Below are 21450 nucleotides of genomic sequence, written 5' to 3'. Positions count from 1 at the left end.
ACTGCTTTGTGGGTCATTTGGAAAAGGATCATTTGTTTTCCCCGGTGAGCTGAGAAGCATGGCCACGTCACATTGGGGTCATGGAGCAGGGTCTTTTCAAAGCCGGTTTGCTTGGCTTCCAGAAAACCCAAACCTCAGAGCAACCTGTGATGCGGGGGTCTTGGCCGCTGCTTGTAGACCGTCCCCTCCTGGTCTACCAGGAACTGCTGACAGGTGGAAGACAGGGCCTGGACCCGGGGCCTCCGTTGCCAGCACTGAAATGACAAATCAGGATGAAAACAGGAGGCAGGGAGGAAATTGAGGAGGCCACTGGCCTTCCCTCTTTCTTGAAGGGGCGGGCTCATAGCTGGCGGGGCTCCACCAAGAAGCGGTGAAATGTGAGCTCTGCACTTTCTCAGCTGTAGGTGCTTCCTCCTTCCATCACGGCCAAACCTCAGGGCCCCATCCAGGGCCAGTCACCATACAGGTTTCCTGAGGACTGGCTCCCAAGGCCTGGGTGCCCGTGAGGCTGTTCCCTGTTCCAGGATGGGGCTGGTGTTGGGGTGTGCTCTGGGCCCACAGCGGGAACTGAGCACTGAATTCACACAGTGCCAACCCACCTCCTCACTCGGTGTTGGGTGGGGATGGTTATCCGCACCCACCCAGACCACGGTGCCAGCGATGAGACGTGACTTTGACATGAAGTCGACATGGAGCAGACCTTGAACCCCTTGGCCAAGGTGGCCCCTTCCTGGGTGCTCAGAGATACAAGGACGAAAAGACCCTGGAACCCCCCAGGGGTAGGAAGGGTGCAGAAGGGCCTCCCCACTCACTGGTAGGTGCGCACAGAATCAGAGAGTAGCATGCCAGCCCTGCCTGCAGGAGTGGAGATGCTTTGGGGGCGTTGTCCATGCCCAGGTGTACTGGACACCCCACTCGTGCCTCCTGTCACCAGCACAGGCCCCTATCGAGCCCCTCAGTGGTCCTAGCCTTATGGAGCTGCTCGAGGTGGAGGATGCCTAAATGTGTCCTCTGAGCAGAATCCTCAGTTCTGAATCGTAGTTCAGTCACTCAGTCGTGTCCGACTCTCTGCCACTCCATGGACTGCAGCACGCCAGGCTTCCCTGTCCTTCACCATCTCCCAGAGTTTGCTCAAACTTGCCCATTGAGTCAGTTCTGATCTTTAACACAGAGTCACGTCAGTTTGGAATTCAGACTTTCTTGCTTTGATCTTCATTGGTTTGCTTGTTCATTCACTCAGCAGATGCTTCCGGGACCCCACTGTGTTCCGGGCACCGTGTGGCCTCAGACAGACGGCGGGAAAGATGCTGACACAGTGCACACAGGGCAAAGGCTGGCAGTGAGAGCGCAGCTCCTGGCCCGGGCCCAGCCCGTGGGAAGGGCTCGGCAAAAGGCAGTGAGGAGGGGTCGGCGTGTCAGCACACCCGGGCCGAGGGCCAGCGCTGCGAGCAGGTCCCGAGCCCCCTCTCCTGTGGGGGTGGCACCCTCCTGCCTCCTGCCTGGCAGCACCTGTGTTCCCTGCCTCTCCTGGCCACCTGTTGACCCTTCTGCAGGTGAACTTCGTGGTCGCACAGGAGGGCAGTTATTTGAGGAGCGGAGCCAGTGCTGCAGAGTGAGGGGAACCCCCAGTGAGGGTGTTTACGACTCTCCACATTGGCTGTGTCATTGGAGGCTGTGATGCTGTGTGCTGGGGGCTGCGGTGCTGAGCCTGGCGCAGTAGCTGCTCAGTCCAGCCTGCGGCCCCTAGGAACTAGACACCAGACCGCGGACTGTGGCTTCCCGGTGCCCAGCCCATCCCCACCCGGGTCAGGGTCTGTGGGCCCAGCCGGGGGACACAGCCGTCTGTGGGCAGCTCGCCAGTGCCCCTGGCCACACCATGCTGAGTGGCCCCGGTCATCAGACGATATCTTAATTGCCTGGTGATTGTCCCAAGATCCCTTTCGTCTCCTGTTATGAAGGCTGGAGAGGCTGTGCTGCATGGCTTCCTAATTAAGAAGGTCTGCGTCCCTCAGGCTCACAGGAAGTTGTTCTATTACCACTGGAAACCCTCTTTGCACCAGACATTCATTAATTACAAAAAGGACAAGCTCTTGATTTTACTGAGGGTGGAACTTAGTCACTCACCCTCTCTGCCAAGTTCCAAATGTGTGTTCTTGAAGCACAGAGAATGCAAAATGGAAAACATTTGGTTTGCACTGTTAGGCTCTGAAAGCCACAGGCTTCCCCACCAGTGGAAAGGAGCCCGGGAGACAGTGCTGGCGGGAGGAGGGAAAGATGAACATCGGAGGCCCAGAGCCAGCAGGCGGGAGCCAGCAGGGCGCCCCCAGCAGAGGGGGCCCATGCCTGGGGACCCCACCCCCACCCGTGTCCCTGGGCCTGACTATGCCCTTCCAAAGATCCAGCTGCCTTAAGTTAACCCCCAGGGCCAACTGCCCTCCTCCCAGGGCGTCGGCTCTGCATTGGCAAACAGGAGTACACTTCGTCTCTGAGGCTGTTCATGATGACAGGAGTTCATGAGTGTGCTGATGAGCGCACACGTGCTCACACACCCAGTGTAACTGCTGTGTGTGGAGAGTGGCCTACACTGGCCCCACAGGAGACCCTTCACCACGTCACCTCCTGGAGACTCCTGGTTCGCAGCTGACCCCGGGAGCATCCTGGAGGCCGCCTGGCCACATGGCAGGTCCCAGTGACCCCATGGTCCTTGGCACCCCTCCGAGGAGGGCAGAGGCCCAGGTGCAGGTACCAGACCTGGTCAATTCCAATGTCTACCCGGCACCGAGAGAAGCGTCCAGAGCCTTCAGTGCACACTGTCTCTTCCACCAGGCAGGCAAACGGGGATCACCGCACCCTGAGCTTCCAGTGGGCGCCTTTGCTGTCACCTGTGCTTTTTCAAATGCACAGGAAGCCCTCGCCCCCAGACTGGGGGATGGGCAGCCTGCAGGGATTGGTAGTTCCTGCCAACAGCTTTAGGCCCTTGAGAGGAAGTATGGTTCCCACGGAGGAACTTTGTCCTTCTCCCCGTCACCTCCAACCCCCCATTAAAAACAGCAACAGCCAACAACTTATGTATTTATTTACTTTGCCGGATGGAGGGAGACGGCTGCAAGGAGGCAGCGGCAGCTGGGCCGTGGGTGGGGCCGCGTGCGGGGAGCCATCTGTCTAGTTCTGCCAGCTCCGCGCCCAGCAGGGAAGTGGTGGCCCCTCTTAGTCACTTGGCTGGGAGAGCTGTTTATCCGAGCTCACAGCCCTGGGGAGGCTGAGCGTCCAGCAGCCGGCCGGGTGGGACCCTGCCTCCACCGAGAGCAGAGTTGCTCACCCCTGGCTCTGTTCTGCCCCCACATACCTCTCCCCAGCCCTGAGGTGTCTTTATAACACCTCCCGGGGCAGGTGGGCAGGAAAGGGCCATCAGCATGTGGGGTGGCAGCACTGAATCCACAGAGCCCAAGAGCTCCCCACACAGGCTGCCGCCCCCGAAGACAAGGTGAGGGGTGAGCCCTCGCCAGCTCCTTGTTCCCAGGCTGAACAGGGTTTGGCCGCGCTCTGCAGCCGGCCCGCTGCCCGCACATCCATCATCAGGCGGCAGGAGGTCTGTCTGAGGGCAGATCCTGGCTGATGAATTAGCTGCGGAATATTGAACGTCAGGGACTCGCTCGGAACAGCAACCTTGGGGCCTGGTGCCGGGCCCAAGGCTCTGGCTCCTCCCCACTCCCTACCGGGCGGACACCAGAATTGCCCAGGTCTTATACCTGCACCTGGGCTTCTGCCCTCCTGGGGTCGTGCACTGAGAGAAGCGTCCGGAACCTTCAGTGCACATGTCTAGACACTTCTGGGAGTGGGGTAGTAGCAGTCGTTTGGGGGAACCTGATGGAGGGCCGGAGGGCCAGGCTTGTCACAGCCGCACATCAGGGCCACGTGAGCACCCCCTCGCCCTTGAGGGTGCGTTGGGACCTGGTGGGAAGGGAAGGTGCAGCATCCGTCTCTTTGCCTCCTCGGGAGGCGCCTGGTGCCAGGACAGGAAGGGGAATCTGCCCCTGTCCCTGACCTGTCCCCTCCTGGCTGCAGAAGGCTGTAGAGGCTGGGGCCCTGCGTACTCAGGTGGGCTCCAGATTCATTCTGGATGTTCACCAGGGTGATGCTGGAGGGCCACCATGTGCCCTGCTGCCCACCAACAGCCCCACCCCTGAGAGCCTGTCAGCACAAGCTGGCCTAGGGGATGGCAGCAGCTCAGACTGTGGCTCTGCCTCTTACAGGCTGTCGCTTGGGCAGGTCACTCAGCCTCTGCCCCACCTCCTCATAGGAGGGGGGCGTGATAACCCTGGACGCCTCCTGGGTGGTTACACAGACTCTCACGAGCTGGGCCATGGAAGGTGCTCGGTGTGTTCATGGGAGCGTGTGCATCCAGCCCTGATTTAGTTCCGTGAACATCACCTCTGCCCTGTTGCCTCCCTCGGGTTCACGGATTTGGGTGGGGGCCCGCCACGCTGAACCTTCCCTTTGACTTTCTGTAAACTAGGATGGCACTCACACCTCTGCAGTGGTTTTGAGATATTATTATGTGCTGTGTGGTCGCCCATGTAAATGTACAATCCAGTGGGTTTTCTATCATGGATGGGAGCCACAGGTCAACCATGCCAGGCAAGTCCCATACAGAGGTGGGAGAGGAAAAAGTCCCTACTGTCTTAGCCTGATGGCCTTGACCTTGCATTCTTGGCCACTTTGGCTGTGCCTACAATGACGGAGACCTGAGTTTGATCCCTGGGTCAGGAAGATCCTTAGGAGGAGGGCATGGCAACCCACTCCAATATTCTTGCCTGGAGAATCCCTTGGACAGAGGAGCCTGGCAGGCTACAGTCCATAGAGTCACAAAGAGTCAGACATTCACTTTCATTTAGAACAGGGATGGACATGGAGAGGGACCAGGGTCCTTCTACCTACAGTGCTCCATGGGCAAGCTGCCTTGCATCGCCCGACATGTGTTAGAAATGGGTCCTAGCCCCGGACCCACTGCAGACACAGAATCTACACTTACAAGATCCTCAGTGACTTGTACATGCACATTTGAGAAGCTCCAATCTTGCACCTTTTACCTGCATGTACGCAGGAGCCTTGGGTTGGGCTCAGCAGGATGTGGCCTTGTCTTCATGGGGTGCCTTCAGCAGGGGCTGGAGTACTTGGGGCCCGAAGTACTTGTGCCCCCACCGACTTAGAATTTCCTGCTAAAATGGAGATAGAACATTCTATTTTCCTGGGCTGTTTTAGGTCAAATAGCATAGCGTCAAGTTTCATTTTTTAAAAAGTCAGCCAGAGATGAAACCAGAGCCGGCCTTCAATAAAGTATCTTGGAAAAGTCAGCGTTTTCCACGTGTGCCCCGAGAGTCTTCAGTCGGGGACCAGAACCACTCTAAGAAGCACAATCTAGTGCTTCAGATGCCCGGGTGTTCTGTTGGCTCCAAGCCGTGAGGTTCTGATAGTTCACACCTGGTGACATTTAGAGAACCATTTCTGAGAAGGCTGAAAGGGAGGGAGTGTTGGGTATAACCTGACATTCTGTCCTCTGGCTGATTGTTCTCTCTTTTGTCAATATACCATTTGCCTGTAAAACCCTTGGGCCTAAAAATAGCTGCTGGGGCTTGGTGTCATTGTAGCTGAAGGGCGCCTGCCCCGTTTCTTTGGCTTTCAGACACCCTCGGAGTGTCGCAAGGCAGTGTTGTCCAGAGGAATTAGCAGAGCTCTTTAAGCCTGAATCCCTGACCCCTGGGCGGTGAGAAAGAACTCTGTGGTGGGACAGATGGGGCCTTTTAAGTGACCAATGGTGCTGCTGCTGTGACCTCTGGGGCCACAGCACTTAGTGACTGGGTCAGGCCAACCTCAAGAGTGAAAGGGGGTCCATTCATTGTCATACTGATCAGCAGGCATGAGCGAGGATGGTCCTGGGCGAAACATGGCCTTTGGCCAAGTCTCTGGTCACTTGAGGACCTGGCTTCTTAGGTTTTACAGAGAAGAGGTGAGGTGGACACCAGGTGCCACTTCCTAGGCCTCTGTGCTGGCCAGGGGTGACTGCCCACAAAGTGGTCACTTGCTCCTGGTAAAGTGGCCAGTGAATAAAGTGGCCTTCTCAAGGTCACACAGTCAGCACGGTGTTTGTCCCCACTTCCCTTTGGGGCAGAGACCAAGAGTAGCTGGCATTCACTGGGAGTGCAAACACAGGGTCCCCCTTTGGCCCCTCTTCCAGGTTCATTATCAACTGCATTTTCAGCTAAAGTTCATTCTCATGAAGGCCCTGGGCTCAGCATTCCGCCTGCTGTGGAAAGTAATGTGGGGCCTCTGCCCCACGGGCTGCAGGAAGATGGGCCTGGCGCGGCTTCTCTGCCCTCCGGGGGTGGTGCCCACGTTCCCTGGTTCTCTAACCTGCCTGCTCCTCTGTGTGTCCATAGCCCGAGACTGAGGACGAGAAGAAGCGCTTCGAGGAAGGCAAAGGGCGGTACCTGCAGATGAAGGCGAAGCGGCAGGGCCAGGCGGAGACTCAGGCCTAGACGCCCCTCCGGCCTGGAACAGACCCCAGCGCCGCATCATTAGAAGTTACCCCCCGGCCAAAAACCCAGTTCACGCTGACAACTGGGGTTGTGTGAAGTGTTCGTCTCACAGTGTTAACCTCTCCCGAAAACCTCTACACCAAAGCTTTATTTATATCACCCCAGTGTAAATGCTACACAGTATTGTCCCAATGCCCGCGCAGTCCCTGGAAACCCTGGGGTGACCTGGGCACACACGTACCGTATGTAGAGTTCAGCTTCACTAATAAAGCTACTGTTTGGCTGGACCTTGGTCTGGGTGGTCGTGTGTCTTGGGGGGTTGCGCTCTCCCTGGGTGTGGGATCTGGGGGTCACCCAGGGGCCTAGTGGGCTCCTCTACCTTCCTGGGGGCCACCCTCCTGCCCCTCACTCCTCTGGGTGCTTGGACCTGGACCTGCCCTAGGGCCCACTTGCGTTTGCCTGATGACCTGCTGGTCAGAGAGATCACCCCTCCCTCCCTTCCCACCCCAGCCCAGGGGCCTTGGTTCCAGGCTCTGAGGCCCCATCCAGTGCCTTCCCATTGATGGGGGCTGGGGCACTTGTGAGGACCAAGTTTTGGTAGAAAGAGCCAAACTCAGGGACTTCTCTGGTGGTTTAGTAGTTAAGACGCTCCCAAATGCAGAGGGCTGGGGTTCAATCCCTGGTCAGGGACTTAGATCTCACATGCCGCAATGAAGATTGAAGATCCCTCGTGTTGCAACTAAGACCCAGTACAGACAAATAAGTTAAATATTTTAAAAAAGAAAGAGCCAAACTCAGCCAGACTGACCACAGCTGCCCTGCCCTGGGCCTGGCCTCTCCTCACCAGAGGCAGCTTGAACACCTCAGAGCAAGAGGCAGGGATTCTGCCGGAGGGGGGCCTCCCCAGCCAGTGCCAGGGCCTCTGTGCCTGAGGGGGAACCCCCAGCCACTCGGGCAAGTGGGGTTACTGGGAAGGCTTGTGGCATGGGGGTCTGAGGGGCAGTGTGTCAGCCTGTGTGCATGCATGCACTTGTATCGGAATCCCTGTCTCTGCAAACACGTGTGTGCACGTGTGAGGGAGGAGGCTGCATGTGTGTGCATGTGCACGTGTCTGGTCCAGCAGCCTCAGGGCAGGTAAGCGGCTGAGGCCACTGCAGGGTCCAGGTCCCCACCCACCCACCTACAGCTGAGAAAGTCCCTTCCAACAGCACTCCTGGTCATCACTGCCTGTGAGAATGTTCTTGACCCAGGCTCATCCCTGAAGCCTAGAGATGAAACTGGTTGTCAATGGCGCAGCCTCACACAGGGCTCCCTTGGGCCCAGGAGAGAGAATGCGGCTCCAGATGTGCAGAAACACCCGCCAAGACCTTCGGAATCCGTCTCGGCCCCAGTCCCGGCTGACGGGTTTGTTTCCTGCCTGGGAGCATCGGGAGGGAACACCCACAAGAGGCCACAGCAACCCAGCCCCTGAAGGCTGCCTCAGCCTCCCCAGCTCCATACCCCACCTCCCATGCCAGCTTCCTGGGTGCCCGAGGCAGGGAGGGAGGAGGAGGCGGCCTGCATGGCAGGGCAAGCAAGACCATCCTGTGCAGGCTGGCCAAACCTTGCCCTGAGAAGCCATAGTCAGTCATGCCAGGCCCCAAGTACCCCGGTCCTGGGGTTCCCCAAGGCAGCCCTGGGAAGCTCATCTCCCACATGCCCCCAGAGCCAGCTGGGGCAGGGGTACCAGTCCAGGTGACCGTGGTGAGCTGTGGAGGTGCACTTGGGGCTACAGGCATGGGGCATGCTGCCCTCTGCCGCTGGGCAGCAGTCGGGCCCAAGGCTCTGGATGGCCTTAGAAATGCCACACTTGACTACCAGCTACCCTCTGTCAGCCTCCCACTGCTGCTGGTCTGTTTACCACCAGGACCACATGGGCAGGGAGCTGGCCTGTCCACGGAGAGCTCACAGGGGCCCTGATCACCCAGAAGCCACACTCAGGGAGCCCATGGCCTAGGACTCGCACTCACCAACCCCGTTTCATTGTGGAACTGTGCTATTCAGACAGCTTTAATGTGTCTCACAAGACTGACCCTAAGGCTCCCTTTGGGTCCCCTAAAAGCTGCTCCTAACTCTCCAGCTGTCTCCAGGTGTGGAGCCGGTGTAGGTGGGCACAGGAGCCAGGCTATGGGGTGGCGCAGCCAGCCCTCACTGCATTTGGTTGACTCTGGTCCTGGGCAGATGCCTACCTTCCTCTGGGCACAGGGCTTCCCGCTCATGGATGCCTCCCAGATGTGTGGCAGGACAATGCTGTGATGCCTGGGAGTGACTCTGGAGGGCTCTTGTCCAGGATGCATGTGGTCACTGGCTTCCTAGAAGAGGCAGGCAGCATCCTCTGGCTGGAAGGGAGGCCAGGTTGCCAGGATGCCAGCGGCCACTCTCTCTCGTGACTTGGGTCTCCAGAGACCCCCATCAAGGCAACTACTGGATTTCCCCACCTAGCCTAGTGGTGACAGCCTCTGCCCCGGCTAGCTAAATGGAGGGTGAGCTCCTGATGGAGGGAGAAGAGAGGGCCAGGGACTCCGACTCGCCCTTCCTGCCTCCTCCCAGCTGAGTGGTCTGGTCTCAGCTTCTCAGAGAACATTTCTGAGCCCATGGGAGGAGAGGTTAAAAACCGGCAGCCCAGTGGTCCCTTCACACGATCCCTTATTCCCATGGTGGACCCCCCGCCCCCGCCACTCCCCAACCTCCGCGCCGGCCCGAATCTCTGTCTGAACCTTTAGCTGACCCAACCTCACTTCTCCCTGCCCGGACTCCCCGCAGGAACGACTCCCTAATTTCTGGAGGCCGCTGGTCCTCAGGTCCCCCCAAGTATTCTCCATGCTCCGCCCCTATAGTTCACCTTAGATCCAGCTTTCTTTGAGAAGCCGTCCCTGAGCCCTCTACTCCCGGCCCTAGGTTCCCACTGTCCATTCCTGCCCCAGGCCCCCAGGCGGCTGGCAGGCCGTGTCCAGAGTCCAGAGTGTGTTCAGACCCAAGACGACAGCAAGAGGCCAAGCTTGCCCATGCTTCGCTGGAGGCGCCGCCCTTCCTAGGGGGCTTCGGCCGGGAGGCTCGCATGCGGAGGGCGCGCCCCCGCCGACGCGAGACTGAGGACCCACAGACTCGCGGACCGACAGACAGACTCAGCGGGCCGCGCCTCCGAGAGGCGGGGGCGGGGCGGTCCGAGGGGCGGCGCGGAGGCGCCCGCGGAGGCATGCGCCCTGCTCCGCCCCCCGCCCCCGGCCGCCGGGGCGCAGCCAGCCGAGCGGCGGGATCCGAGCGCGGCCGCGGTGGCGGCGGCGCGAGGGGAGGGAGGGGCGGCGGGGTCGAGTTGAGCGGAACGCGCCGGCCACGGGCGGCCGCCGCCAGGATGCCCCGGCCCGCGGGCCGCTCCGCCGCCGGCCGCCCTCGCGGCCCCCGGCGGCCCGCGCTCGGCCAGGGGGCGCGGGAGCCGCAGCCGGAGCCGGAGGCGGGAGCAGCGAACTGGAGCCTCGGGCGCCCGAATGCAGGGTAAGCGCCGCCGCCCTGGCCCGGAGGCGGCCGGGCATGCGACCCAGGCGGGGGGACTTCGGGCGGGGAGGGGCTGTCCGCGGTCTGTCCGTCACAGGGCCTGTCCGATGGCTGTGGGCTCCTCTTAGGTCTGCGCACCCCGCCCTCGCACCCCCAACTTGGGGACCTTCGGCGTAACTTCCCCGGGGTCGGCCGCTCCCTCTGGGCCTGGAAGCGCCGCCCCGGGGGACTTGCTTGCAGGGGGCGGGGATGGCCGATCTGAGAGTCCCGGGCCCACCCCTGTCCAGAGAAGCTCGGGGGGCGTCCGGGACCGCAGTCCCGTCGGCGTTCGGCTCCCGGCCGCCGCTCGGACGCGCCCTCGGGGCTAGGCAGGGCCGGGGGCCCCGCTGGGGTCGGACCGAGCGCCAGGTCGGGCGGGGGATCGGAGGACAGAGGAGCGGGGACCGCGGCGGTGGGGGGGGTGGGGGCGGGCGTGGCGGGCGGGGGGCGTGTTGGAGATGTGAAGGCTCCGCGCCGAGAGCTCCTCCCTGGGCGGCGGCCGAGAGGGGCCCTGCGGGACCGATGGGCAGCAGCGCGGGCGGAGAGCAGCCTGGGGGCGGCAGCAGAGCCCGGGAATCCTTTCAAGTTCAGGGTTCTCTTTGTTGCGCAATAGAGCCCTGGGGCCGTGCGGCCTCATTGGCCCGCGGCTGTGACGTCACGTCGGGGCCCCGCCCGCAGACCCTGCGGAGGGAGTCCGGTGGGTCCCAGGCCCGCCTCACCTGCAGCCTGCCCAGCGGTGTCCTAGGGGGAGGGGACGGCAGGGAGCGGCTCCTGAGATGCAAGAGAGGGAGAAGTCCGGTCCTGGAATGCTGCGGAAACTGTGATGCGGGGTGTTGGGGTCTGGCCCTGCTCCCTGTGAATGAGCAGAAGGTGTCACCAGTCTGGAAGAAGAGGGTCTCCTGGTTTCTGCAGAGCCAGACCCCTCTCACTCTGCATTTAGAGACTGTGCTGTCCACTCCCCAGCCCATCCCGGAGATATTCCTCCCCCATCCCAGGACCACCAACCAGCTCAGGAGTCCACAGAGTCCAGGCTTCCTCCCCAGTGTTGCCCTGGACTCTGAGCCTCACTGTTCCCGTCTGTATTGTTGGGACAGTAGGACCCATCTTGCTTGGGTAGGAGGCTCAGAAAGACAACCTCAGCTCAAGGAACAAGAAAAAGCCAAGTATCCAAGCATTTTAATGTATAAGAAGTCTGGATTTTGATGTCAAACAGAGTTTGGATCCTGGCTCAGGCACATAAGAACTCAGGCAAATGGTTTTACCTCTGCTTAACCATCTTTAAAATATATATACATTTATTTATTTGTTTGGCTGTACCAGGTTTTAGTTACAGATCTAGTTCCCTGATCTGCAGGGATTGGGGACCCCTGCATTTGAAGCTCGGAGTCTTAGCCACTGGACCACCAGGGATAATGGAAGTCCTTCAGACAAGATCACTGGGCATATGAATTGAGAGGAAGGCACCTGTTTGAAGGATGAAAGTCCCCTGTAGGGCACATTCTCCTGCCCACACACCTGGGACCCTTCCCTGAAGTGAGACACTGTTAGGCTAGACTCAGAAGAACTGGCACCATGAAGGGTTGTGCCAGTGACAGCCTGTGGCATCTTCCCCACCATTCTGCACCAGTAATCAACAGGTGGGTAGCGTGAGCTGGGCTGGGCCCAGGGTCCCAGGAATCAGACAGACTGCTTGGGCATCTGAGGAAAGGCCTCCCAGTTTGACAGCCACAGAAGCCCAGTGCAAGTAGAAATAGACACCAGCCCAGGCGCATGGTGAACCTGGTCTTCTGTTTGATAACATAAGCCTCTGACCCACAGCAGCATGTGTACTCTGCCCATTCTGGACCCAGAGTAGGCTGCCAGACCCCATGAAGGTACCCATTAGGGTAGCCCCGGGGCCTCATTACCCCCAAAGCTGGACTGTCCCAGGTTTTGGTTGGGGTTACCTTGTGTCTGCCTGCAGGTCTGAGGCTCAAATACACCTCTGAGCTCAATGTCTTGGACCTTGAGAGGTGCTGTAGCTCAGAGAGCAGGGAGGCCTTTAGTACACACATCTACACAGCCAGCATTTATTGAGCACTTTCTATGTGCCTGGCTCCATTCTGAGCACTTTCTCTGGCATAACTTCCTGGCTACCCACATGCTTCTCCGGACAGATAACCTCATGTCCACTTATAGATGAGAAAACTGACGCCCAGCTAAGTCATGTAACTGGCTGGGGAGCTGGAGTTGGAGTCTTAACAGCTCTTTACCCCACACCAGTGGCCTCTGTATGCTGAGGTCAAGGAGGATTGCTGGACACCTGAACAACTGCTGGAGGGTCCAGTGGGGCCACCTCTCCTCCCATGCTGGGTCTGGGGTGACGAAGGGACAGCAGGTGTATAAGTAGAAGCCTAATGTTTGGGAGGGAAGTTGTCTGGCTCCAGAAGTCCCCCAGCCCCCCTCAAGGCCATTAGTGGGCACTAGTGTGGTCTGGAATAGACTCTCATCTGGGTCAGGGGCCCAGGCAGGCCCATAGCAGGGGCACAGAGATGAGTGAGACTCATAGGACTCAGAGGTCCTTTGGTGTCCACAGGGGTCAAGGCCACACACTGCACAACATGAGCAGGGGTGCCCAGCAGTGGGCTGGGAAGTGTTTCCCCTTTCCTGAGTACAGGGGCCTGCAATGGCCTGTCCAAAGCAAGCTGGGAGCAGTGCCTGGGGGATCACGTGGCTGTGTCTGGTTCAGGGGCACCCATAGGTGTTAAAAGTGTTAGTCTCTGTCATGTCCAACTCTCTGCGACCCTGTGGACTGTAGCCCACCAGGTTCCTCTGTCCATGGGATTCTCCAGGCAAGAATAGTGGAGTGGGGAGCCATTCCCTTCTCCAGGGGATCTTCTCTGTTGGGGACAAGAGAATTGCAGCCACTGAGATTAAACAGGCTAGAGAGTGAGAAGGGCCAAGTGTAGGCAGCGTACACAGGAGGCCTGCACTTCGCACTGTGCTTCTCTCCACACTGCCTGCTCCAGACTGTGGCCAGAGTGGTCTGCTATGGTGGACCTCATATCGGACGACTGGCCACTGTTCTGTGCAGGGAGGTGCCAGGCCAGAAGGGGGGGTCACCCTCTCGCTCTCTGGCAGGATGGGGGAGCTCCCCAACACGTGCCTCCTGCCTGGGTCTTGTGTCCCTGGATCCTTTGCACCGGCTGTCCTTGGGGCCAAGTTCTGGTCTGTGGCCAGCTATAGTCCTATGTTACTCAAGGTGTCTGGAGCACCCACTGTGTTTGTGACCTGGCCTGCCCTGGGCTTTAGAGATGAGGCGTCTGTCCACCCAACTGCCCCCTGGAGGAAGCATCATCATCCTCATTTCAGAGGATATGAGTGAGGTTTTGTGGGGCCACACAGCTAGTGTGCTGGAGCTTGGTGGGACTCCCAGCCTGGGGTTCTGCCAGGGCCTTCCGGGTGTGCCCAGCCATGGAAGGCCTGCTGGGGGCTGACCCAGGAAAAGCAGGCCATGCTTTCCCAGAGTGGGCAGGAAACTGGTCCCCAGATCATCCTTTCCTCATGCAGAGATTCAGGGGGCTCATCCTCCAGGCCTGTCCTCATTGGCCAAATGAAGTGGGACGGATGAAGCTGAGGGCCCCCATCATGCACTGGGGCAGCGTCGTGTGGGCTGCCTGTGGATCTGGGAAGTGTGAAGGTGAGAGGGCTGGTCCTGGGACAACGCCAGGTACGCCTATGGCACAGGGCCCACCTGGGCCTGGCCTGGCAGCTTCCCTGAGGATGCACGCAACCTGGAAGCAAGCCTAGATGCTGCACCTTGACCAGGAGTAGATGGAAGTGAGGGGATGTGCATTGATTGAGCACCACTGTATACACCCCCCGCCCAGGAGCCAGGAGGCTTCAGAGAAGAGAGAGGAAGGCAAAGCAGCCCCGCCCACGCCAGGACCAGACAAATAATGGAGCATCAGAGGACCCCTCTCTCTCCCACTTCCAGGAGCCCCAAGAGCTCTGCTGCTGGAGCCAGGGGAGAGTCACTGAGTGCCCTGTGTTGCCCGCCCCTGCCCCCCACAGATGCTCGTGGTCCCCGGTGTCCCTGGGCCGCCACGTGTGAGGACTGCTGCGCTGAGCTGAGGCCCGGCTTGAAGAGGATGTCCCAGCCACCGGCCAGCTCCCGTCTGCACCATGAGTGATGAGAGGCGGCTGCCTGGCAGTGCGGTGGGCTGGCTGGCGTGCGGAGGGCTCTCGCTGCTGGCCAACGCCTGGGGCATCCTCAGCGTGGGGGCCAAGCAGAAGAAGTGGAAGCCCCTAGAGTTCCTGCTGTGCATGCTGGCGGCCACCCACATGCTCAACGTGGCCGTGCCCATCGCCACCTACGCCGTGGTGCAGCTGCGGCGCCAGCGCCCCGACTACGAGTGGAACGAGGGCCTCTGCAAGGTCTTCGTGTCCACCTTCTACACCCTCACCCTGGCCACCTGCTTCTCCGTCACCTCCCTCTCCTACCACCGCATGTGGATGGTCCGCTGGCCTGTCAACTACAGGTGAGTTCTTGGGCAGGTACCTGTGTGCACACAAACATCCTAGGCGGGTATGTGTGCCTGAGCGCACAGTGGCCTCAGCGTGGGGACAGGGCCCCCCTGCGGGGTGCGGCACCTGTGTCACACTGAGGGCTGCAGGGGTGTGTGCATGTAGGTGTGTGTGGGTGTGTAGGTACCCAGTAGAGAAGTGCTTGGGGAAAGGGACATGTGATGATGTACTTGGGGACCAGGGCAGTCGAGGACCCTCAGGGCTTGGGGAGAGACCCTGTGAGTGACACCAGGTCCCTCTCTGTCTTATCCCTGCCCTGTGCCAGGCTGAGCAACGCCAAGAAGCAGGCGGTTCATACGGTCATGGGCATCTGGATGGTGTCCTTCATCCTGTCGGCCCTGCCTGCCGTTGGCTGGCATGACACGAGTGAGCGCTTCTACACCCACGGCTGCCGCTTCATCGTGGCTGAGATCGGCCTGGGCTTTGGCGTCTGCTTCCTGCTGCTGGTGGGCGGCAGTGTGGCCATGGGTGCCGTCTGCACGGCCATTGCCCTCTTCCAGACACTGGTGGTGCAGGTGGGGCGCCGGGCAGACCGCCGCGCCTTCACCGTGCCCACTATCGTGGTGGAGGATGCGCAGGGCAAGCGCCGCTCCTCCATCGATGGCTCGGAGCCTGCCAGGACCTCGCTGCAGATCACTGGCCTGGTGGCCACCATCGTGGTCATCTACGACTGCCTCATGGGCTTCCCCGTGCTGGTGGGTGAGCCTGGCGGGTGGTAGGAGCCCGGAGAGGGGACATGGGCTCTGGGACAGAGTAGGGCTGGGTGCTCCAGGCATTAGCAGTTGAATCTTTCTCACACTGATCCTTTCAGGAGGCATCATCATCTCCCCTACTTTATAAGTTATGAAACTGAAGTTCAGATAGGTCAAGTGACCAATATACAGTCAGGGCAGCTGTGGTGGGAACTGAACCCACGTTAGGTGGCTGCAGAGACCAGGGTCTTTCCATCACACGGCAGGAGACTTTCCACCCCTGATCTGGGTGAGATCCACTTGATACAGAGGGTATGGAAGGTGGGCTCACAGGCTTCCTCTTGGGCCCAGGTCCCAGGGTGGACAGAGGGGGAATGTGGTGCGGCAGAATTGGCTTTGGTCCTGAATTGGGAGGCAGGACAGGCCTTGAATGTGTGCTGGAGAGTTGGACTTGATCCCAGCGGCCAAACAAGCTTTCAGGTGGTGCTAGTGGTAAAGAACCTGCCTGCCAGTGTGGGAGAAGTAAGAGATGTGGGTTTGATCCCTGGATTGGAAAGATCCCCTGGAGAAGGGCATTTCAACCTGCTCCAGTATTCTTGCCTGGAGAAACCTGTGGACACAGAATCCTGGCGGGTTATGGTCCATGGGGTCACAGAGCTGGACACAGCTGAAGCAACTTAGCAAGCACGCACCAGCAGCTGAGGAAGTCAAGGTGAGGGCTGGTCTGAAGACCCTGCCAGGTAGGGTCCAAGGTCCACGGAGGCTGCCTGGGCTCCTGTCTATGAGGCTGTGCCCCAGGCCTAGCCCAAGAATGATGTCTGGACTCAGGAGCCAAGCCCTCCCACACATAAGGTTCCAGCCCAGCCCCTGAAGAGGGTCTAGAACTGGACAGGGACAGGTGGAGGGGCAAGGACCCTAGAGAGGCTTCATCCTAGCAGCTGAGCAGGGCATCACTGCAGGACCCCAGCCTCAGCAGGTGACAGGTAGGGGGGTGGCAGCTTCATAGGCAGGGTGGAGCCCCACCCTTAACGGGTCTGGTACCCCTTAGGTGGAGACCTCCTGTGTGCAGTGGGGCCTCTGCTGGTAGAGGGAAGGCACATGTGTGAAATTGCAGAGCCAGATGGGAATAGCAGTGGGGTAGGGCCCCCCAGCTTCTCTTCAGTAATGAATAGATGGGAGTACTGTTTAAGGAACCCACATGATGCTGCAGGGCTGGTGCAGTGTCTGGAATCTTTGCCTCAAGATGTTCTCAGCCCATTTCACAGATGAAGAAACTGGGCCCCAGAGAGGTTTAGCATCATTCTGAAGGTCACACAGCTCGCGTGGAAGAACCAGTGTATGTCTGCATCATGCCCACTTCGTCTCTGAAAGGGGAACGGTTCAGTGTCACTCTAAATGGAGGAGTGAACTCCCCTGGGAGCAGAGGAATGAGGGGCCCCTGGGCCATGAAACAAAAGCCATGGGGTTAGACCCTCTGATCTTCAGAAACTGCTTTGATTCCCCACTTGGGTCTGAGGTCAACCCCAAGAGTAGAGGCAGGGCCAAGGAGATCATGAGCCAGGGAGCAAGGAGGATGGTAGAAAGTCTCTGATCTGGGAGATTGGAGACCTGGCTCTCAAAAATGGGATGGTAATCCTGACTCCCCGTCCTTGGGCGGTCACGGATGAAATGAGGGAGGTCGTACCCAGTGCTTCCTGGTGCGCACACAGTCTTCTGACCGTCCGTCTTGGCAGTGAGCAGCTGTCGGTGGGCGGGCATGGACTTCTCCCTTCACACTCCGGCCCTTTCCTGCTCAAGAAGAGCCTGCAGTTCTGTCACCTCCTCTGCCTCCTCCTGTGGCGGGTGGGCAGTCAGACCTGCCCTGCATATGGGAGAACTGAGGTTGGGAGGGGAAGCGGGGTGATGGGGGTCCTGCCGGGTGCCAGGCCGACCCCTGTGCCCACAGGTGGTGAGCTTCAGCAGCCTACGGGCAGACGCCTCGGCGCCCTGGATGGCACTGTGTGTGCTGTGGTGCTCGGTGACCCAGGCCCTGCTGCTGCCTGTCTTCCTCTGGGCCTGTGACCGCTACCGCGCTGATCTCAAGGCTGTCTGGGAGAAGTGTATGGCCCTCATGGCCAATGATGAGGATTCGGATGATGGTGAGGAAGGCCCTGAGGAGAGTGGCGCCTGGGGGAGATCACTGGGGTCAGTGGGAGGACAGGTTTCAGTTTCCCTGATTTACCCCAGAGGTGCTTGAACCCCTAAGGGGCCCAGTGTCCCATGGAGCATTCTTCTGCCTGGCTTGCTCCTCTACTAGGGTTTCAGTTAATCAGATGTTCCGGTTAGCAGAGTGGCTATGAACTCCAGCCTGAATATTTCCTGGAGTCTCTGACTTTAGGGGTCCTGGCGAACTGTCCCCAGGGGCTCCTGAGGACCCAGTCCTGTCTCTCCCCAGCAGTAACAATGTGACCCTGGGCTGAGCCCCTGCCACCTGCCAGGTTGTGTCAACGCCTTGTGTCTATTTAGTTCCCATCCCCATAGAGGAAGGAAACTGGCTCTGATTCTGTGACTTCCCCAGCCCCGCAACTAAAAGGGGGCAGAGTCAGGATTTGAACAGAGCACCCCACCCTTCTCCTTTTCTGCTAGCCAGCCCACCAGCCCTGCATGTGTCTCTAAGGGTCCCTGGGGGTTCACTCCTGAAGCCCCCCAAGTTTCCATGGCCCTAAACTTCTGCCCTGCCCTGCAGATACCAGCCTGGAAGGTGGCGTCCCCCCAGACCTAGTGCTGGAGCGCTCCCTGGATTACAGCTACGGGGGCGACTTTGTGGCCCTGGACAGGATGGCCAAATATGAGCTCTCTACCCTGGAGGAGGGGGGCCTGCCCCAGTTCTACCCTCTGAGGCCCTTGCAGGAGGACAAGATGCAGTACCTGCAGGTAGAGACAGGCAGGGCTGGAGACGCGGAATATGCATGTGGGGGATACCCTGACCTCTCCAAGGCCTTTCTTCTCTGAGTAGGAGCCCATCTTGTCCCAGGGTTGCCTTTCACCTCCCAAAATGGGCTGGCCCCCGGTCACAGAGTCCATGGAGGGCACCCCAGCCCCTGTGCCCCAGTTCCCTTGTGCGCTAGGAGGGTGCTCAACTGGCACCTGTGTTATTTCCCTGGGGCTCAGCACCCTACTCAAGGGGACTTCTCCCCAGTTACAGATGACAACACTGAGATTTGGAGAGATCGTCAGTTGCCCCAAATCGCACAGCTTCAAACCAGGGGCCCCTGGCCTGGTGATCCCCGACTCCAGGCCACTCTGCCCGGGGAGGGGAGGCTAGGTCCCCATTTTCCAGGAGGGTAATGGGCGATAACCCCGCGATTCTCACAGGTCCCGCCTACGCGACGCTTCTCGCACGACGACGCAGACGTGTGGGCCGCCGTCCCGCTGCCGACGTTCCTGCCGCGCTGGGGCTCTGGCGAGGACCTGGCCGCCCTGGTGATGCCAGGCGGGCCCGATCGGCGCCGCGGCAGTCTGCTGGCCCTCTCAGAGGACGCGCCCCCCTTCCGCCCGCGACGTCGCTCGGCCGAGAGCCTGCTGTCGCTGCGCCCCCCGACCCTGGACGACGGCCCGCGCCGCGCCCCCGGCTCGCCCCCCAGCAGCCCTTGCCACCGCCCCGGGCCCGGCGTTCGCTGCGCCTCCGCCTCGCTGCTGCCCGACGCCTTCGCGCTGACCGCCTTCGAGCGGGAGCCGCAGTCCCTGCTCCGCCAGCCCGGCCAGCCAGGGCCTTTCCCCGCCTGCGCCCTTGCTCCCGACCGCGCCCAGCCCGGTGGGGACGTGGCGCCCCCTGGCGGCGGCGCGGAGAGGAGCCCCGGGCCTCTCCCGGCCGCACACATGCATCCCGGGACCCTGCGGACCGGCCTGAGCGCGTCGTGGGGCGAGCCCGGGGGTCTGCGCGCTGTGGGCGCGGGCAGCACCAGCAGCTTCTTAAGCTCGCCCTCGGAGTCGTCGGGCTACGTCACACTGCACTCGGACTCGCTGGGTTCCGCGTCCTAGGGCCCGCCGGCGCCTCCCCCAAGTCACCAGGCGGGCTGGGCCGCCCACGGGGCCAAAGCACCAAAGATGCCACCCTAGCCCGGGCTGGGCTTGGGGCAAGCTGCCCGGACATGTGCCAGCCTTGACGGGGCGACCATTGCCTGGAGGGACGACCCCCCCCCCCGCCCCCGGACAACCACCCTGGTTACGGACCAGCCTCTGGGCAGGGCACCTCCGGGGCAGAGTGAGGCTGGGGCCTGGGAAAAGGCGGGCTCCACACGGAGCAACTGGGCTAGGGTGATGGTGATGGTGGGTTGCCCAGAGAGGGACACCGCCAAACAGAACAAAACCCAGCCGTGCAGGAGCCACCAGACTCCATCCGGCTTTCTACTCTGCACTGTAATTGTCACACCTCAGGGGGTGGGGTACAGAGGGTCTCTAAGCACAGGGGTCTTCAGAGCCCAAACCAAGTTCTCTGAGCAGGTCTCCCTGCTGACCTGTTCTGCCTCGCTTTCCCCATCTGATGAGCAGGTGACCATGTTAACTCTCAGGACTGTTTGGACAGGTCTCCTGGTCTGTGTACCCTGGCCACGGAGTGGACAGGGAGGGAAAGTAGTGTAGGATCCTCCCAGGGTCCCCTGTGGTGGTCAGTCTTCAGTGACCTAGTGTGGCCCCCAAGCCTGAGGCCTCCCACGCTTAGTGTCCCTGGCCCCCTTGGGCACTCTCCCCAGCCAAACTCAAGCACAACACTTGCACCATCACCAGTGGCACCACACTTACCTTGACCCCTATTAGCATCCCTTCCCTCATCACTCTGCCTTCATTGTTTGTGCCCACCACATCAGCCACCTCTGGGACCCCTGCCGTGAAGGTTGTGGGTTATGTGGTGGAGAGAACTGAAGCAAAGCAGGAGTGGGCTACCTTATCTCGGTGCCCATCCCCAACCTGTGCATGTCTGGCCAGAAAGGGATCTTGGCTTAGAGTCCTCCCAGGTTCTGGGTGTAAGGTCTGGTCCATGGTGAGTCTTCCTCCACCCTGAGTAAGGACTCTCTTGCTGTCCATGCTAGGCACACCTCTTGCAGAGCTGGGCTTGGCCATGGACCCCCAGGGAATGTCTGCTGGGTTTTGCATGGAGGAAGACCCTAGGCTCAGGCTAAGAAGAGGCCCAGGAATACCCGTGGACCTTGGGTTGTAGGGATGGGGGTGTGTGCAAAGGGTCCCATCCCATCCCCTGCCTCCATGCAGTGGCCCCTACCTGTGAAGGTCTGGAGTGGGTTCCAGGGGCCTGTGAGGAGCTGGCCTACACCCTCTTCCCTCCTGCTCTGCAATCTGGAATTGCAGCACTGCCTCTGCCCCTCTGAGGGCCGATCCGCTTCCTCGCCCTTCAGACAGTGTCCCAGCTCCAGAGAGACCTGGGGAGGACTACCCAGCTCTGTCTCAGCTTCAGAGGCCTCTTCAATCAATGGCTGTGGGGTAACTTGGGGGGAGGAGCTAGCCACAGGTGAGTAAATCAGAGTGTTCTAGTCAAGCCTCAGCTATGGGAGGCCTGCCTCGCCAACGCTGCTGTGCCTTTAAGGATCGACATGTCATGTGGGGGCAGAGGTCACCAGTTAGCCGCTGTCTCCCCCGTCCCCCCGCATCAGGCTGACCAATTTGTCCACCTTGAGTTTTCACTCTGTGTATCTCACATCCAATGGCAATACTTGCAGGGAAGCCTGGTCCCCTCAAGTCCCTCCAGGCCTGGATTTTACAAAATTAAAGAGGAGGGAGAACTCCAAGTGGAGGCCCCCAGGGCCTGGGGCTCCCCTCTCTCACTTTGTCTAGCTTCCAGGCCTGTTTGCTGCCTTGATGAGCAGCTTGACCCTGGGTTCACCTGGGAGGGAGATTTGTCTTCAAATCCACCCAGCCCAGAGCCAGGGATCTGTTTGTAGCTTTTTTTTTTTTTTTTGGACAACTGAGCATTTCTCTTCTGTACAGACTCCAATAAAAACTTCCTATATAATTTGCACTGGGCAATACCAGGCCAGTTTCATGGAAACACCTCCCTAGAATCTAACAGCACTGCTGGCCAGCTGCCCCTAAACGTC

The 21450-nt window shown here is 60.0% G+C and overlaps 2 protein-coding genes and 1 long non-coding RNA gene across 7 annotated transcripts in view; 2 read left to right on the top strand and 1 right to left on the bottom strand.

Annotated features, from left to right (window-relative positions):
- ACOT7 (acyl-CoA thioesterase 7) overlaps positions 1 to 6823 on the top strand; it is a 99129-nt gene extending 92306 nt beyond the window's left edge. For all 3 annotated transcript variants that reach the window (XM_070474199.1, XM_020904477.2, XM_020904476.2), the window contains exon 9: positions 6438 to 6823. In XM_070474199.1, the coding sequence (XP_070330300.1) occupies positions 6438 to 6536 (99 nt within the window). In that variant the 3' untranslated portion in view covers positions 6537 to 6823. The remainder of the gene's footprint in view (positions 1 to 6437) is intronic.
- Positions 3094 to 6499, bottom strand: LOC110144534 (uncharacterized). The gene is made up of 3 exons (XR_011490327.1): positions 6412 to 6499; positions 3750 to 5219; positions 3094 to 3624 (listed from the first exon to the last, which is right to left on the bottom strand). It is a non-coding gene; the product is annotated as an uncharacterized lncRNA (long non-coding RNA).
- A 2745-nt stretch (positions 6824 to 9568) lies between the features above and the next one.
- Positions 9569 to 21371, top strand: GPR153 (G protein-coupled receptor 153). 3 transcript variants are annotated; one of them, XM_020904475.2, is made up of 6 exons: positions 9576 to 10067; positions 14160 to 14626; positions 14938 to 15367; positions 17310 to 17502; positions 18090 to 18277; positions 18719 to 19468. In XM_020904475.2, the coding sequence occupies exons 2-6, from the start codon at positions 14271 to 14273 to the stop codon at positions 19382 to 19384; spliced, it is 1833 nt and encodes a 610-aa protein (XP_020760134.2). In that variant the 5' UTR covers positions 9576 to 10067; positions 14160 to 14270; the 3' UTR covers positions 19385 to 19468. The 3 variants fall into 3 exon arrangements, with proteins under 3 accessions (XP_070330298.1, XP_020760134.2, XP_020760132.2); XM_020904473.2 differs by lacking the exon at positions 9576 to 10067 and adding an exon at positions 10769 to 11743; XM_070474197.1 differs by lacking the exon at positions 18090 to 18277 and having other exon boundaries at positions 9569 to 10067; positions 18719 to 21371.
- The last annotated feature ends 79 nt before the right edge of the window (positions 21372 to 21450 follow it).

Source organism: Odocoileus virginianus, chromosome 11 (assembly GCF_023699985.2).
Source record: "Odocoileus virginianus isolate 20LAN1187 ecotype Illinois chromosome 11, Ovbor_1.2, whole genome shotgun sequence".
Lineage (NCBI taxonomy): Eukaryota > Metazoa > Chordata > Mammalia > Artiodactyla > Cervidae > Odocoileus > Odocoileus virginianus.
The sequence above is the reverse complement of the archived record's forward strand: the minus strand, read 5'-3'. Positions and strand labels throughout refer to the sequence as shown.

Coding starts and splice junctions, on each gene's coding strand:
- GPR153 (XM_020904475.2), top strand. CDS start 14,271: ATGAGTGATGAGAGGCGGCTGCCTGGCAGTGCGGTGGGCTGGCTGGCG. Junction 14,627..14,937: donor CGCTGGCCTGTCAACTACAG/GTGAGTTCTTGG, acceptor GCCCTGTGCCAG/GCTGAGCAACGCCAAGAAGC. Junction 17,503..18,089: donor TGATGAGGATTCGGATGATG/GTGAGGAAGGCC, acceptor CCTGCCCTGCAG/ATACCAGCCTGGAAGGTGGC.